Genomic DNA, 18277 nt, shown 5'->3' with positions numbered 1-18277 from the left:
CAGATAGGAAAACTGAGGTTCCCCCAGCCAGGCTCTGAAATGTTCTCCCAAGAAGCAGAGGCCTAAGCAGCTGGAAGGGCTGAGGGAGACCCAGCGAGCGCTCAGTCAAGGGCTCCAGGAAAGGGACAGAAAGGCCCACCACCTGCTGACCAGAGAGCCAGAATGGTCAGGGCCAGTTGGGGGGGTGGGGTTGGGGGGGTGCGGGGAACTCTGTGCAGATGTTCAGCACCAGCTTGGCGGGGCACTATGGCCTGGCTGGGACCAGGCCAGCTGGGCAGCCCCTGGCAGACCAAGCTCGGGGCTCCAGACCTGTGTTTCTGCTGAGTCAGAGCGTGGAGCCGAGACGAAGCAATCATCGCATGCTCCAGCCCCTGGGGACCCAGGCAGACCCCAGGCTTTGCAAGTCTGCACCCGAAGCAAAGCTGGGAACACCCCCCACCCCCCTGCACACCAGGGTCCCCAGAGCCTATCCTCCTAAAACACAGAGGCACCTCCAAATGGTGGGGGGTAGAAGCGGGACGACACTTGGTAAGGTCATCTGAGTCATTTCATCCATCACCCTCTGTGCTGCAGATGTCACAGGCCCACAGGGTCACCTGGAAAACCCTCCTCCTCCCCTCCATCCTCCCTGCCGGAAGGGACTGTGGTGAACTCCTTCAGTGGCCTCCTTGGCAGCTGGGAATGACTCCACCCCTGGGCAAGTTCTGCCCTGTGTCTGGCCGCCAGCAGGAATGGTCGGAGGGAGCGCTACCAGTAATAATAGTACAAATAACAATGCCTGCCGCCTTGTAGTGACTTCTTCATATGTGCCAAGAGCTATGAGCTCAGCATTTTTGTTATCCCCATTTTACAGGTAGAGAAATTGAGGCTCCGAGACTGAGCAATGTCCAAGTGCACACATCTAGGCAAGGGGCACACAAGGGGCACATCAGGGACCCCGGCGCTCGTACTGACCCCTTGCCTCCTCTCCCGTCTGCCTGGTGTCTTAGGCTGTCATATCACTTTCGTCCTCCCTGAAACCCTCTGGGAAGCAGGTCTTAATCACCTTGTTTTCCTGAGGGGGCCCTGGGATAGTCAGTGGGACCAAGACTGGAACCCAGGAATACACTGCCCCCTGGGGTCGACATGCTGCAGTGCAGACACCTGGCACACACTCACACACACACACACTCGCCATCCCTCCCAGACACAATATCCATCCTTCTCACTCTGGAGGCCTCTGCCCCGTTCTCTCCCTTCCAGCCACGCCCAGGGCCCTGCACCCCCAGCACCATCCTGAGCTCCCCATCCAGCCAACATCAGGGTGCCTAATGGCTTCCTTTGGGAGGGACCCCATAGCCAACCACCAACTGGACAGTGTCTTGAAGACAGGCCTGCTACACCCTTCCCCCCACTTTGTGACCTCCTGCAGGTGTGTGGCCCTGAGCTTCCAACCCATCATTCTACCTCCAGGAGCCTGCCAGGTTCCCCCCAGGTGCCAGTAGGGAGCCCCCAAACTCCAGACCTACAGGGAGCTTTAAAGGCTACTTGATCCAGTGGTGGCCTGGGGGTTTCAGGGGCAGACACTGCGAGTCAGGGAAGGCTTCTGGGGACCCTGAAAGCCTACGAATTTGGGGGAATGAAAAATAACGCACAGGTGGGAAGTGCCTCGCCATGCCCAGGTGTGGAGCCGCTGTCAGCCATTTAGAGAGCTGGTCAGTGGCCCTCCTGGCCGGGCAGGCCTTAGGTGCCCTTGGGAACCACCTCACAGGGGCCCAGCCAGGCTTACAAGGCAGGAACCCAGTGTCACTGGCTGGCTATACCACCAGCAACCAGAACAGAGAAACAGCCCGTGCTCAGAGGGGCCTCATTTGGGAGTCATGCTCTGCAGTCACCGTTCTGAAAGTCTTAACATTATTCTTGAATTCATGTTCTGGAAGCATCCTCCAATCGGGCAGTGAAGCAACGGAGCGTGCTCGGGGCTAGAAGCCTCCGCTCAAGCATGGCCCACCCGCCTGCACCTCCCAGGATGGGTGCTTAGCCACCCCATGACAGGGCTGCTCTCTGCTCCCCAGGGGGCCGGGACCATCTGAGTCTTGGAGTGGGGTCCTAGGGTGAGCAGTCACCCTGGGTGTACCCTATTCCCCAAGGACACGACATTAACAGCAAATGAAGGGACACGCTGACCGGTCAGGAGACACTGTGCAGGAAGGAGGAAGCTGTGTCCTACTCTGTGAACAAGAAACCCCACCTTTTGCCCTGAGCCCCACAAGTCAGCCAGCAGCCCTCCAGGTCACTGCCTCCTGGACCCATCTCTCCTGTAATTCAAACAGTGCTCCCCGCAGAGTTACTGAAATGAACGACTTCAAGCCCTCATCTTAGCTCCTGTTCCTCCTCTCTGGAGCCTTTCTTTTGCACCCTCATCTGCATATGCGTGGCCCCCCCAGATGATTTTCCAAGGTCACCTCCTCCAGGAAGGCCCCCAGGTACCTCAGCATTTTGCTTTGGCTTCTCATGTTGGGCTGGAATCGTCTTCCCCAAGCTGTGGCTGCTCCTGGTTCACGCTGCGTGCGCAGCAATTCGAGGGTCCCAGTGCACAGTAAGTGCCCAGTAAACAAAGGCATGGATTTGTCAGGCAGCTCCTGTGGCCGGGCCTTGTTGTCCTTTGGAAGTGAGGATGAGGTGCTCCCTCTAGTCTCCCCAGGCAGAGCTCCCTGCCAGCCATGGGGTGGCCCTCCCCTCCACCCACACACATTGTTCCCTTTGGGGCCCTGGCTGGAGAAGGGGCGCTATGGACACCTGTTTTTTAGAAGGACATTATCTTTCCACCAGAGCTTTCTGGATGTCTGAGGAGGAGCTTGGAAACCGGAAAACTGGGCACATGTCTGCAGGAAGCAGAGGAGGGGCGTGGGAAAACAAGGTGGAAGACAGAAGCCGGCTGGGGAGGAGAAGGGCTGGGGTGAGGGCGGGCACAGAGGGCCTGGGATGGCCAGCCCTGCCCTGCACAGCCAAGTGTCCAGAGCAGAACTCCAAAGGACCCCACACATGGGCCAGGCCCGTGTGAGGTGGGCCTCACCCCGGCGCCCAGAGGCAGGCCAGCGTGGCCTAGAAGGCAGCCACCTCTACTGTTGTCCTTTCTGTCCTCTCTGCGGCCACCCAGGGCCTGGGACAGCACAGCCCTCACACCCAATAGGGACTGGGCCACCAAAGCACCAGCTGGCTGTCTCGGAGGTAGCCAGCCAGGCCCGGAAGGGGACCAGGCCCCAGAGGACAGCCGGAGCAGCCAACCTCTCCCCACAAGCTCCCTGCCCAGTCTGAGCCCTGGAAGCTGGACATTTGGGAAGAACCACCCCGGCAGACCACTGGGGTCTGCAGGTGGGAGGTGGGACCACAAAACGAACTTCTTAGTCTCCTCCTCTGCTCTCAGCCAGGAGCCCTGGCATTTCTGCTAGGCTAAGTCTTGAAGTTCATGTGGGGAGGACTCAGAGGGGGGTTTAGGCCACTCTTGCTCTCAGAATCCACAAGAAAGAGGCTCCTTTGTCCCCAAAGCTGGAGCAAGGAGGGGACTGTGAGAAGCCTTGGCATGGCTGGGAAGTGAGCTTGCTGCGTGGCCAGACAGAGGAACAGACCACCACCGGGCGAGGGGACAGGGGGGCTGGCCGGAGCTGCATCTGTACGACGTCCTGGATTTCTTAGCCTGCCCAGGTGGTCGGGGCCAGCCCGGCTGTGGACAGCAGAAAGGTTGGTGTCTTTCCAGCAAACCTGCAGAAGCCACTGAGGAGTCTTCGGCCCACAAAGGCCGCCTAACTATATGCCACAGGCCTGTCCCTAAGGAGCTCTGTCCCCTCTCTGCCTCACCCCTCGGCACACCAAAGAGGTGGATTTAGGAATGACGGTACCCAGTGGCCACAATGGGGGGGCAGGTGGTGGCTTGGCTGCGTGATGTAAGCAAGCCTGGGTCCAAATCGCAGCTTCCCCAGGCTCCTGGGTGGATGTCTGGGGAGGCTGACCTTCAGAGGACGAGAACTCCCCGGAACCCCGGCTGCTTGCTCTGAACTGGTTTGCTGTTCAGACACCTAGACAACACTTCCTGGGGGCCAGGCCGGCTCAGAGCGTCACACACACATCCGTGCTCACAGGCACCCTGTAAGGCAGGGACAGTGTGCGCTCCACTTTGCAGATGGAGGACTCGGAGGCTGGCAGGGGCACAGGGCACGCCTGGCTCTAGAGCTAGGAAGTGGCGGAGCCCTCCGCCTGGCTCACCTGGCAGGTGCTTAGGAGCTGGGGATGGCTCGAGACACTAGTTTTCAGCCCGCTGCTGGAGATGACACACGATTGCTGTCACAAGCCCAGTTGCAGACACACCAGACGCTCATGACACATGCACAGAGCGAAGGCTGCGGATGGCAGTCCAGGCTGGGGAGCCCGTGGAAGGAGTTGGGGAGCAGCGAAGCCCAGACCGCCTCCCACCAGGTGCAGTGGGCCTCAGTGGATCCCCTACTCGGAGAGCCACAAGGGCCTCCGTACGCTGGGGTGACCAGAGCTGTGGGTCGGGTGTTCACAACTTGGAGAACGCAAATGCAGCAGCTGGCCCAGCAATCCTGGGCCGGGCAGAGCAGACAGACAGCTGTCCCGGAGGCGGGAGCAGGGGGGCATTCCAGGCATTTCAGCACCTCTATAAACCAGCCTGCTCAGGCAGAGGAGGGTGAGGGAAGGGGGCGCTGGCGGGTGGGCCCCCACTACCCACACCCCACACTCCCACCCCACCCAGGACTGGCCCCTACTGGGTCCTATTGGGACCAGCGCCATCTGCTGGGCAGAAAAGGGATACTACCCGGGCCCCCTGCTTCTGGGAGGGGACGCCACTGCCTTGCTGAGACACGGGACAGCATGGGTGCTGTGCTAACAGCATGTGCCTAGAGCCAGTCTCCACGCCTCCCTAGGCCTCAGTCTCCTTTTCTGTGAAATGGGGAGAGCAGAAGCATCTCCCCACCACCGCCGGCTCCTGACAAGGACCAAAGGGACAAAGTAGGAAGAATGCTTGGCACAGAGCCCAGCACATGGTCAGTGCTGAATAAATGCCTGTGTGTGTAAGTGGTTTTCAAGACACACATAATGCGTAGAGGTTAGGAGAAGGGAGAGACACACCCCGCTGGGGGTAGGAAAGGCTGAGGGCTACCGCGGGAGCAGGAAGGCAAGCATAGTGAGGCAGTCCTGGCAGAAGAAGGGTATGTAGCCTATGGGATCTGGTTTGGCCAAAGCAGGAGCAGGTGAGGTGGGGTGGGGGTGGGGGATATGGAAGGCGGGCTGGCAGGCGGAGGCCACAGGAGGGCGGGAAGGACAGGGGTGCCAGCGCACGTCTCTGCTGGCTCAGAGCCTGCCCAGGTTGAGTCGGCTCCCAGCCCAGCCTGGTCCTGGCCCCCCACCCTGTGCCTCCAGAGGCAGCAGCACCCCAAAGCAGCCGGCCTGTCTCTTGCACTCTGCCTCCCCCTCTCCCAGCACCCCAGGCCAATCACTTCCCCTTCTGCAGGGAGAACCGAGGGTCATTTCAGTCCTGTTCAGAGCTGGACGCCTTCCCCCGAGCCAGCTGGTCTGTCTCCAAGCAGCCAGGTCTCAGATGGGAGCCACACACAGGCCGTCCCCCCCACCTCCATTCTGCACTCAGGCTCCCCACCTCGGACAGCAACTCCATTCCAGCCTTTCTGCAGGGGGCTCCTGGGGCGATCCCAGGCCCAGCCACCTGTGTCCCCGCTCTGCAGCAGCCCCTCCTCGGCCCCCTTCCTCCTTAATCACTGAAACACATGGGCAACCACGCCTGCCTTCCCCCCCCCAATTCCCCCTTCTCTTTTTCCCTTCCCTGAGCTTACAGCCCTGGCCCTAGAGTGTACAGCTGCAAAACACACACACACGCACACACACGCTCACGCACAGACACTCATGCACAAAACCAACTGTGGAATGTTTTCCTGCTTCTGAGTAGGGTTTATGGCTCCAGAGACTTCTCTCCTAGCACCTGACGTCTAATCGCATTTCCTCACCACAGGTTTTCTCCTCCTACTGGAAGCTGAGGCTGGGGGCTGGGGGCTGGGTCTGAGCAGGAGCTGAGGGGCAGGGAAGTGGGCAGGGATGATGGGGGTGTCTGTGATGGGCTGAAGGGGGTCGCCTTCCTCTTACCCAGAGCTGCACACACAGCAAGATCTGGTTTTCACATTTGGAGAGGAATCTGGGCTCCTCAGAGCCAGACTGAAATGTGCAGGGGCCCCGCCTCCCTGGACTTTCATTCATCCTTTTAACAAAGTCATTCATTCGGCAGTGTTTGTTGAACACCTACCATGTGCCAGGCTCAGGCCCCAGGGGCTCGGGCAGTGAGCCGGCCAGAGCCCAGTGGGATCACAAACTGAGTAACCCTACAGCAACAGCACCACACAGAGTGGTCGGTGATGGGATGGGAGTGAGCAGCGTGTTGGGGCACCTTCGATTGCCTAAGGGGGGTGGGAGTCCTCCCCACAGATGGCAGAGGAGGAAGAAATATGTTCTTTCAGGGGGGTGGGGAAGGAGGGACAGGGTCTGAGAGTATGTGGAGACTGGTGTGCAGTGGTGGGGGGAACAGAGCTGGGCGCAGATGGCCCAGCAGTCTCCTTGAAAGCTTGGAGTTCACCCCCAGGGCTGTGGGCGCCTTGGAAGGTACTTAAGCAGAAAAATGACATGAGCAGATGTATCAAGCAGGGTCTTTCATTGCAAACAGCAGAAATGGGCTCCAGCCAACTTAAGACACAAATAGGATTTCTGGAAAGGTGTGAAGGAGCTCCCAGATGGAAGGAAGGGCAGAGCAGCCAGGCCTCACGAGGCCAGGGAGAAGCTGCAGCCTCCCTAGGAAGAGCTGAGAAGGGTCAGCACCAGTCGGCCTCACTCCTGCTGTCCCCGCACTCCAGATTCCAGTTCTTTGGGGACAGAGAGGTGGCCTATCCACACAGTGAACTACTACCCACCCAGCAACCAAAGGAACGAGCCACTTGACACAACATGGGTGAATCTGAGAGATCGTCCAGTGAAAGAAGTAAGGAAGCCAGTCCCAAAAGAATGCATACTGCATGACTCCCTCTGCAGGAAGTTCTAGAACAGCAGCTACCTCTGCTGGGGGGCATCTCTGCAAAAGGCACAAAGAACATCCTGGGGTGATGGGGGTGCTGTGGTGGTCACACAGGCATATAAGCGCTTGTCAAAAGTCATCAAGCTGTGTGCTCAAACTCTGCCTTTTGTCCTATGTGACATCATGATGAAAAAAACAAAACAGTAGTAAAAGCTGTTCTTTTGCAGACAGCAAATACATACATGAACCAGTCAATCAATTAAGGAACGAGTCCAGGGAGAGAGTCAGCCTGGGTGGCTCACACACCATCCCCCCCCCCATCATTCCTTGGCCAGAGGATAAGGGGGCACCCTGCCAGGCAATTCCCAGGGGACCTCTTACAAAAAGGGAAGGTAATTTCCTGAAGGCTGGCCAAGGAATGCTGAGAAGGCCAAGCATCAGCCTGGTCCTGAGAACACTAATAGAGACGTCCTGGTCTGATTACTTCAGGTGTGAAACAATGTAACCAAGTAGAAAAGAGTGTCAGTGTCATTAATCTAGTCACCAAGGAAACCCAGCTGGGAAGAGAGCAGGCGAGTAAGACGAGAAGTGCAGGTGGGCTGGAAACTGTGAAACTTATCTACAAGGTCCTTTCAGTGTTTAGAATTGGCTAAACCTTGCGTTCTCTCACCTCTAGCCACCTGTGGACATGGGACTCGAGCTGCTGACTCCACTGCTCCTTCATTCTGGGCTCCTGAGCGCCCTGGGGAGAGGGCCAGGATGGAAAGTGGCTGGAAGTTGGGGACTGTACTCACAGGGACTTTTCTCTAAGGTTGTTGCCTCAGAGAAAAGAAGAATGAACAACTCTGGCCTCTGAAAAAAGAAAAAAAAAATCAGAGACAAGTGCTGACCACGTGATGCCTCAGCTGTTGGACCCCCTTCATGTGCTGCACGACGTGCAGTCAAATCCCTGCCTCCCTCCCATCAGGACATTTAACCACAGCTGCCATCAGAGCCCCCACTGAAGGGAGCAGGCCTTCTCCTTTTGGGGACCCAGGAGGCCAGCACCCACCCTTCCTGCCCCGTCCATGGGGACGCTCGTAGCCAAACTTCTCCTGCCGACCCTCAGCAGCCTGGCCTTCCTCCCCACCATCAGCATCGCTGCCAAGAGGCGGTTCCACATGGAGGCCATGGTCTATCTCTTCACCATGTTCTTTGAGGCGGTGAGTCTGGGGCCGGGGTGGGGGAGGGAACCCGACCCTCACAGGGCACCCTCCCGCAGGCAGGCAGAGGAGAAGGCTGGTCTTCCCACTACTTTCCTGTGTTTTGTGATGAATAAAAGTGATTTGGAAGTGAAAGAAAGAGCCCAGAAACCAGGAGACAGGGTTGGGGGAGCCCCTCTGGACCTCAGTTTCTCCATCAGTGCCAGGAAGTTGCTCTGGGATAGGTGTACGTGAGACCAAGCCCACAGTGGGCCAGAGTCAGCCTGTTGAGGACATGTCCTTCCAGGGCCCCCCTTTCCTTGCCACTGGCCAAAAGTGCTCAAGACCACTGTGGCTCCAGCTTCCCCTCCCCCACATTCTCCCAAAGATGCGAGTAGGGTGGCTGAGCCGAGAGGAGCGGGTGAGCCAGGCCCAGGAGGGGGCTAGGGGGCTTTACGGAATGTGCAGGGCCTGGGCGAGTCCACAAATTCTGGAGCTGGCCCCACTTCAGGAGGGCCTTGCTCATGTTCGTTCTATCTCTCCTTCTTGGGGCCTGCTTCTCTCTCTCTCTCTCTGTCGCTCTCTCTCTCTTTCTCTGTCTCTCTCTGTGTCTCTCTGTCTCTGTCTCTCTCTATCTCTCTCTGTCTCTCTGTCTCTCTCTGTTCATCTTTCTCTTTGTATTTATAAGTCTAGATGACCATCTCAGCTCTTTCTCTCTTTGTTCCCCACCCCACCTCCCTGTGAGTCTCTTTTGCTCTGTTTCTGTTATTGTTTTTTTCTCTCCATGTTTTTTGTTTTTTCCTTTCCCCCCGTCTGTATCTGGTTCTCTCTTGATTTCTGGAATTACATCCCCATAGAATTTGCTCTTTGTAAATCTCTTGGTCTGTCCCTCTCTAGCTTTGTTCCTCTGACCTTCCCTGTGTCTCTCTGACTCCATTCATCCCTCCGCCTTCTGTCTGTCCACTAAGTACCTATCTATGTAGCTACCGACCTAATCAAGCATCTGTCCATCCACCATCTATGTCTTAGTTCCTTCCTGCCTCCTGTCTCTGCGTCCCTCTGTCTCCCCCACACCCACCCTCACAGCTGGACTCCCAAAGTGGTCTATCTCTCTCTCTCTCTCTCTCTCTCTCTCTCTCTCTCTCTCTCTCTCTCTCATCAGACCCACCCTTCATTTAAGCCCAACTCCCCATGAGAAGCATGTGCTGGGGAGGTGAGCATTCCCCAAGATTCCTTTGCGTGGCAGTACCAGACATGAGAAATCGCATGCCTCCCACCCCGAGCCAGCCTCATTCCCCAGCAGCAGGGCTCTGTGGGCAAGTGACAGGGTGTGTGGGGCAGCCGGGGTGGTGAGGTCTGGAACACACGCATCTGTTTGCAGACTCATGTCCGTGTGTCATGCCCACATCCTGGCTTGCCCACAATAAGAGAAGCTGTGCCTGCACGTGGGTGGCAGGGACTGGAACAGCTGAGGACCGGACTCCCTAGGCCTGGGGTCTCTACCTCTGCTGGGACAGACCTTAGCCACAATGTGCTGACCACGAGCCAGCGTCCAGGGTGAGCGACTTGCTGGGTGTTGTACGCACAATATCTTACTTCGTTCTCTCAGCTCCCCGTAAGCCTGGGATTGGGACGGGCTCATTTGACAGATGAAGAAACAGTCTCAGAGTATAACGCTAAGCGAAATAAGTCAGACAGAAAAAGCAGAGAACCCTATGATTTCACTGATATGTGGTATATAAACCAAAAACAACAAAAGAACAAGACAAACAAATGAGAAACAAAAACTCATAGACACAGACAATAGTTTAGTGGTTACCAGAGGGTAAGGGGGTGGGGGGTGGGTGATGAGGGTAAGGGGGATCAAATATATGGTGATGGAAGGAGAACTGACTCTGGGTGGTGAACACACAATGGGATTTGTAGATGATGTAATACAGAATTGTACACCTGAAATCTATGTAATTTCACTAACAATTGTCACCCCAATGAATTTAAAAAATTAAATTAAATTAAATTAAAAAAAAAAAGAAACAGTCTCAGAAAGGCTGTCACGTGTGGCACTGTGAGCACTCTGGAGCTCCTGGCTTTTTCAAAGCACTTTGCTGAATGCCATGTCACTTGCTCGTCCTGGGACCCCAGCGTGGGTGAAGGGCGTGAGGTCAATTTGACAGATGAGAAAATGGAGGCACAGTGTGAATATGGGACTGCTCCGTGGGTGCAGTGGTCTAAGGGCTGGGGAGAGGAGCCAGGTCTGGTTCCCAGGCTCCTGTTAGGCCCCGCCCAAAAACCACAGGCATTGCCAGACCCCTCCCTGCCTAGGCTGGGCTGCCCCACAGCTGCCTCCCCACTACCCTCAGAGGCCCACCCTGTCCCACCCTGCCCCACCCAGAGTGGCAGGGGCAGCTGCCTCCTGTGACAAATGTCCTCGGCCTCAAAGCCACACTGCCCCTTTCTCCCGGAGCCCCGCATGGCACCATTGTAAGGTCTGCCTCTCACATGCTTCTCCTGGTTGCTGACTGGGACCCACCATACAATCACCATTTCTGTGCCAAGCACCTTGCAATGTGCTCTGTCACATGGAATCCCCTGGTCTACCCCATGGAGCGGGTGTTCTTGTCCCCATTTGACAGAAGGGGTCCTGAGCCGTTAGCCCCTTGCCTGAGCTCACAGGGCAAGGACCTGTTAGGTCAGCCTCCGAAAGCTGTGCTCTCTCCCTCTAGGCCCCCAGCCGCACCCCAACCCTGCCAGTGACCTCACTGGTCCAGGTCTGCTCCTTCCATGGGAGGCATCAGAGGCACGGGGGCTGGTCCAGTCTCACCTGCCTCGCCTGTCCAACAGAGAGGAGCAAGGGCTTGGTGGGGAGGCCACCTCTCCTTCAGAGCTCTCCGAACCCTGCCCCCCTGAGCCTACATTCATTCCCACGGCAGACACTGACTGAGCTCAGCTGTCAACCAGCTCTACACAGGGAGCTGGGGGCCTGGCCAGGGTGACACAGGGTGACACAGAGATTATTCCTGCTCTTGGTAAGGGCAAGGCACAAACACTGCCCAGAATACCACAGTGATTAAGTCTGTGATCATACAGGGTGATCTGTGCTGCAAAGGAGAGGCCAGAGGTACAGAGATAGCAGGCAGTCAGGCTGGGGTGGGGGTGAGGGAGATGTAGTTCTAGGAGCAGGAGGGCAGGAGAACATTCATGTCACTTCTAGGGCCTGGCTCTGCTGATCAGAGTCATGGGGTCTAGCATTCTCCTCCCTCCTCTGTCCCACAGAGATTTGAGCACCTTGATCAGGCCCCACCTGAAGCTTCTCTTTCCCCAGCTACACAATCATGTCCACTGCCTGGTTGCTCTCCTCTAGCCTCTTCTATGCCAGAGTCACTTCAAAAGATGCAGCATCCAGAACTCCACACAGTTCCCTAGGTGGGTCTGACCAGGACAGAGAAGCAGGACCATCTCTCTCCTCCTTTGTTCGGGACATTATACCTCTATTAATACCGTCTAGGCGCACCTGAACTTTAGGTCACTTACAGTTGTAACCAGGACGAACTCTAAATCGACCCCGACTTGCTCAACTCACCAGGTGACCCAGGGCTCCTGCTCCCCCGACACCGTCCTGGCGCCTCCAGACGCTAGCCTCCTCCCTCCCACTGAGCGAGCTCATCAAGAGTCCATTGTGCTGGTTCCCAAACTTGTTTGTGCCCGTGGAACTTGTCAAAATAATTATGTCATATAATTAAATATTACTTAAAATGATGAAATGTGTACACGAAAGGAGAGAGATGTTTTCTGCTAGAAATAAGGCGACGGCTTTGAAAAGACTCCATACACACATTTTGCTTTAAAAATTGCTACGAAATTAGATATTGGGGAGCCCATTGTGAGAGTATGGGGGACAGATGGGCGAGGCCCGGTGCTGCATTCAATGCATGCATGGGTCTTTGCAGCCTTCCTGCACTTTAAAGACACAGAAGCTGAAGGCTGTAGACCGGTAGTTCTCCAAGTGAGTTCCCCACCGGCGGCATTGGCACCAGCCTGAAAACTCTGCAAAAAAACAGATCTCCGACCCCAACCCAGACCTGCTGAGTCAGGAGCTCTCGAGGTGGGCTCAGCAGCCTAAGTCTCCACAGGCCCCCAGGCGTTTGGATGCCCACTTAGGTCTGAGAACTTCCACTGTGGGGTAGCCCAGTCATCAGAGGGTAAATGATGGGTGGGAAAGGCCCCACAGGCCCCTGAAGAGCAGACTGGCACCCCAAAAAAAGACATTGGCCTCACACCCAATGTTGGTGAAAGGATGCAGAGAAACCTGCTCTCAGCAAACCCAGCATGGAAGGAATGAATGTGTAGATCACATTTTAGGTTCCCGACCTTTGTAGGCTTCGTCTGAGTGACACCCAGTCCCCGTACACAAGAGCCTCTGAGGGGAGCAGTCAGCAGTGCCCCCATTGCTCAGATGGGGGACCTGAGACTTGGAGCCATTAAGCCATCAGCCCAAGGTCTCGCAGCTAGTGAGTGGTCTGGGCTCAGGCGCGGCCCTCTCCAGCCGCTGATCACCTGTGGGTTTTCTGGCAGCTCTACCACGCTTGCGACGGGCCAGGCCTGTGGGTGCTCTGCTTCGTACGTCACGACACCCTGGAGTACTTCAGTGTCTACGGGACGGCGCTCAGCATGTGGGTCTCGTTGATGGGTGAGTGGCGCCCCTTTCGCACAGGCCTACAGACGGGGCCCCATTCCGCCTCCCCCCATCCACGCCTGCCCAGCCCGCTGCCTGTGCACCCCCACCCCTCATGTCTGAGAACCTGCCCACTCTCCTGGGCTTCAGAGCCAAGCTTAATCTATAAAAAAGAATCTGCAGTTCTAAATGCCCCGTTGCCATTTTCTACATCCTTTTTAACTTAACACATTTAACAAAGGTTTGCTATGACCAACGTAGCTGGCAGAGGCATGCACAGGAAGGAATCAAAGAGCCCTACCCGCTGCCTTCCCCCAGGAAACCTCTGTTCACCGTTCAGGGTTTGCACCCACCCCCACCGCCTAAGACCTTTTCTTCATACACAGTCTCCAGCTCGGCTTTGTAGGAAGATGGGATCGTTCAACCATGTCGTTCTGCAACTTTTGTGCCCTTACCATTGTCTCGTGGCACTGTCAGGACACCGACCCGTTACCCAAGGTCTCCTGCTGTTCACAGGCAGGCCCTGTGGAGGATGCTGACCTTTCCCGTATGGTGTCTCTCTTTGTGTCTTGGTCCTAATGGCCCCTGTGGAAGGGACTCCTTCCTAGTCCCTCGCATATTGACCTGTTTATTAAAGTAGCTTCCCACCAGCATCATTGAAGCTCTCCATCCGTGGAGAAGCAGCAGCCTGGCATTCAGACCTCTGGGTGAGCAGGCCAGGCCTTGGGTTCACGCTGCCAGAGAGACACCAGCCACACTTGGGCCCCTAAGGTATGCCTCCGGGGGAGCAGAGGCCACTCACCTCTCTCGGGTTCTCTCCCCAACCCCTCCAGCACTGGCCGACTTTGACGAGCCCAAGAGGTCGACTTTTGTGATGTTTGGTGTCCTCACTATTGCCATGCGGGTCTACCACGACCGCTGGGGCTATGGGGTGTACTCGGGCCCCATCGGCACAGCCGTCCTCATCATCGCAGCTAAATGGGTGCGTAGTATGTGACTCTTCAACAGAGGGGGGGCCCCTTCCCTGACTGTGACTCCTCCCACCTGGGATCTCCATTTACCTCCCTCCTCGTGGGTGAGCAGGCTGGACACGGCTTCAGTGAAATCACATAGAAAATGACCACCAGGCACCCCAGCCACACAGAGTCAGTTTGTAGCATGTCTCCAACTCACAAGATCTGGACCTAACCTAAGTTACTGAACTTCTCTGCCTCAGTTTCCATTATCTGTAAAGTAGGTATTACAATAACAGTCCAGTTCCCACCTCATAGGATTGGTTCAAGGGTTAATTGAGATAATGCATCTTAAATACTGGAACAGAACCTGGCTTCTAATGTACTCAACAAATAGGGGCCATTATTATTATTACTGAAGAGAATGGCTGATTTCGAAATGCAATATCAATCGGAAATGGCCTGGGTTAACCTGGGAAGACTTCCTGAAGAAAGTGAGCCTTCAGCTTGGGTCTAATGAGAAAGGAGGGTGTGGGGTGAGGTCAATAGCAAGATCGAACTGCTCACAGGTATTGAGGCAACCGGAGCCCGAGTTCCCAACACAAATGGCCTCTCGCAGGGCACCGAGGACCTGGCACCCACAAACCCTTTACATGTGGTCCCCACGCCTCCCTGCACCCTCTGTCATACCAAGGCCCTCCTGGCTGCAAGGACCCAAACCCACTACTCACACCAGCCCACGCTAAAGAGGGAAGCTGAGGCAAGATGGACTGGGGCCATTTCCTCGGACTCAGAGGCAGGGAGGGAGCTGAGCCTTGCAGTGAGCAGAACCCAGGCCTGGAAGGCAGGAGGGCAGTTCTCAGGGTAGAGGGGTCAGGCTGGGCAGGCAGTACAGGAGTGCCCACCAACCCATTTTACAGGCTGGGGAGGGAAAGTGAAGTTCTGGTGGCGAGCTTTCTAAACCCTCCCTGCTGCTCTCTACACCCAGGAGTAGAGGGTTTACACTGCCAATAAGAGAGGGTGCCTCTTCCCCACTCCACTCCAACTTAGGGAGGCAAAGCTGGCCCTGTGCTGACCCAGGAGGCCCCTCGGCACAGCCTGTGAGCAGAGAGGAAGTGTGTTGGGTCTGACTTGTCTGGACCCAAGAAGGGCCAGGTTAAGGAATATGCTGGAATGCATAAACACAGAGAGCGCTCCACTCAGCCGATGGGCTGCCTCCCTGGCAGGAAGCAGGATAAAGACTCCTTGTTCTTGCCGGGAGGGCTGCAGCTCCCGCAGGTCTTGGCCAGGTCTCAACCTGGGCTAGAGTTTAATTAGCCAGAAAAGCGGTCACTCAGTGTCCCCATGAAATGCCACAGAGACTTCCATGGCCTTCGGGCTGTGGGTCCAGCCGCATGAACCGAGAGGGCTGCCTGGCTCCCTACAGCTGGGGCTCAACTTGTGTTTTCTAGACCATTTAATGTGGAGTTTATTTTGGATTTTCAAGGGCAGTTGTTTCCTGGAAGGAGGGTAGATTTTTCTCCCAGAGGCTCATGCCTTTTTGAGTCAGGTTTGGGAACAGTGGCACCCAGGGAGAGGAAGTAGAGAGAGGTGTGTGCCGGACGGGGCTGGGGCAGGGCCAGGTCCGGGCGCGACGTGGGGCAGGTGCAGGATTGGCTGGATGAGGGCTCCCTGGGCTGCAGCCCCCACACCCAGGGTCACAATTGCTGTACCCACATGCTACCAGTGTGTGCTACTACAGGTCCTGATTCCTCATCGGCTATGGCAAATTCTAGAACACTGAAAACTGGACTGCATTTCATAATTCATTTGGTGGTGAAACCTGCCCTGCCCTGGTGCGAGGTTGCCCAGGGCCTTCCTGTGTGTGTGCCAGCCAGTGTGTCTGTGCGTTGCCACCTGAAACACCCTGGCCCCCAAGGGGTGGGGTTCTCGGGAATGTACAACTGCACCTGCCTCAACCTTTTGGTCTGTGAACCCATCTTTTTAAACGTACGTACCGACGTGAGCCTCACTTTAAGTTTAAGCATTGATATCTGAGAAGTCGCAGATTTAACATGCCGGTCAAGTTTGCCTAATAAATAGCACGGGTGTCCATTGACTACTGAAACACCAAAGGCTCTCGCAGATCACCGCACGGGCACCCCCGAGGGCCACACTGGTAGATAGGCCCCACACTCCACACCCCTCGGCTGTGAACAGTCACCGAGTCTGGTCTCCTCAGGGCTCCTCTCTGGCTGGGAGAGGGAACCATAAAGGGGGGCCTTATTACATCCCAAACAGGCAGGCGAGGGGTCCTCAAGGGGCCCAATGGCCCAAGGGGCTCCCAGCCCTGTCACCCAGGCTGTGGGCTCCTAGGGGCATCTCCCAGAGCCCCATCTCCCACCTGCGGATGACCAGAGTTCGAGTGCCCAGGGCCAGCTCTTCCCCTGGTCAGGGCGGCTGTTCGCAGAGGGACACTGTGCCCTAAGAGCTTTCCTGTCATCACTCTCCCCACAGCTGCAGCAGATGAAGGAGAAGAAGGGTCTGTACCCCGACAAGAGTGTCTACACCCAGCAGATAGGCCCCGGCCTGTGCTTCGGGGCGTTGGCTCTGATGCTGCGCTTCTTCTTCGAGGTATCCAGGGCAGGGGGAAAGCGGGGTGCGCAGCTGCCACAAGGCCCACTCATAGGACCACGCCCTCCCGGGCAGTGTCCTCTCCCATCCCCCTGCGTGGAGCTGCAGGATGCAGGGAGCTTCCATCTGTGATAAGGTGCACAGCCCAGAAAGGGCCTGGGGCTGGAGCCCAAACCTGGAGGAGGGAGTAAGGAGGTTGGACAGGAGGATGGAGAAAGGGAAGGAGGAGGAGAGAGGAGAGAGGAGGAAGGGAGGGAGTGTGGGAGGGGCCTCAGCCTCATTGTCAGAGGGTCAGTGGATGACACAGACCTTCAGTGACCTCGGCATTTGGTGGCAGGAAAGACCATGGGGGCTGGATCATGAGGGGAGGCCTCTTGGAGGAAGGCACTTGGCCAGACTCCCAGGACACGGGAGGGGGTTGGGGAGGAGCCCATGGAAGTGGCAGGTGCCAAGCACACAGCAGAGGCACTGAGCGAGCGTGCAGGGGAATGGGGGCTTGAAGAAGAGATGGGCTGCAGGGGCGAAAGGCCGCACACGGACACACACGCCCCCTCCACCCCTGCAGGACTGGGACCATACGTATGTGCACAGCTTCTACCACTGCGCCCTGGCCATGTCCTTCATCCTGCTGCTGCCCAAGGTGAACAAGAAGGCTGGAGGCGCAGGGCCCCCGGCCAAGCTGGACTGCGGCACCCTGTGCTGTGCCTGTATCTGACCTTGTACTCCTACCCGCTCCAAGCCCCTGCCCGCCCCGTCTTATGCCTGGTGAGAGCCCTCCTGTCCTTCCCCAGCCCGGGCTGTCCAGGAGAAACTCTGCTCCTATTCTGAGAGGTCCCAGGGGGTTGGGAACCTCCACTGTGTTGAGTGCTCCTGGAGAACCCATGTACTAAGCTGGAAAGAAAAGACGTTTCTCCGCCCTCCTAGGCCTCGGGCATGGCTGGTCGGCATGTCTGCAGAATCCTGGAGCCAGCGTCTGTCCTCTCCACCTCCCCGTCCCCAAAAGTCCCAGCCCAGTCCCAACCACAAAGGGGTTCTGCCCACCACCCGGTCCTGTGTCCTCCCATGCCATCTGTTTTCTCTTGGAAACTGGCATCACCACCTCGGTCCTATGCCCTCAGGCTCTGAGCACGCCCACTGAGGAAGCCAGGGCCAGCAGGGCCAGCTCTATCCCTGGCCCAGGCCTGCCTGCCCCTTGGCTGTCTCTCCAGCTGGGTCCCTAAATCGAGCCGTTTCAATAACAATAACCAATAAGAATCACCTTGATTTATTGACCTTACTGGGAGCCTGAGTGAGCACCCGTTTCAGTCCTCTGAGCACGCCACCCCGGCTTTCAGCCCTGCCCAAGGCTCCCTCGCGTGGGAAGGTGGGTCTGGGTGCAGGGACCTTGGGCAGAGGCCGATGACAGACCCAAAAGCTGGGCTCACAGGGAGGTCAACCTGCTCACGTCCAGAGCCTGTCTGCACCGGGCCCCGGGGGTGGCGGAAGCTGGCCTCCCAGACATCACCTCACAAACCTGAACCTCCCCATAGGTCCGTCCCACCCTGACTTCCCGAATAATCCAGGCACATCTGTCAGGCAGGAAGTTACCTACACCTGTCTGGGACCTGTTTGTATTTCCAGACCATGCAGTTACCCACATCCACTCCCACCGTGGGAGGCGGCCCGTTATTTGTCCCAAAGTCACCCCTTGCACACCTTAGAGGACTGAGAGAAAGCTGGCTCCAGCACCTGGGGCTGGGGACAAAGGGGACCCCTTGGCTGGGCCCTCCACCCCGTCTGTCAGCCTCCC

At 56.9% G+C, this 18277-nt stretch overlaps 1 protein-coding gene across 1 annotated transcript; it reads left to right on the top strand.

Annotated features, from left to right (window-relative positions):
- Window positions 1-8136: 8136 nt before the first annotated feature.
- MYMK (myomaker, myoblast fusion factor) lies at window positions 8137-17203 on the top strand (the record flags this gene model as incomplete). Its single annotated transcript, XM_081067346.1, has 5 exons — window positions 8137-8271; window positions 12823-12937; window positions 13756-13904; window positions 16372-16488; window positions 17054-17203. The coding sequence occupies 5 exons, from the start codon at window positions 8137-8139 to the stop codon at window positions 17201-17203; spliced, it is 666 nt and encodes a 221-aa protein (XP_080923472.1).
- Window positions 17204-18277: the final 1074 nt, after the last annotated feature.

The sequence above is a fragment of the Rhinolophus hipposideros genome, assembly GCF_964194185.1.
Source record: "Rhinolophus hipposideros genome assembly, chromosome: 11".
Classification (NCBI taxonomy): Eukaryota; Metazoa; Chordata; class Mammalia; order Chiroptera; family Rhinolophidae; genus Rhinolophus; species Rhinolophus hipposideros.
The sequence above is the reverse complement of the archived record's forward strand: the minus strand, read 5'-3'. Positions and strand labels throughout refer to the sequence as shown.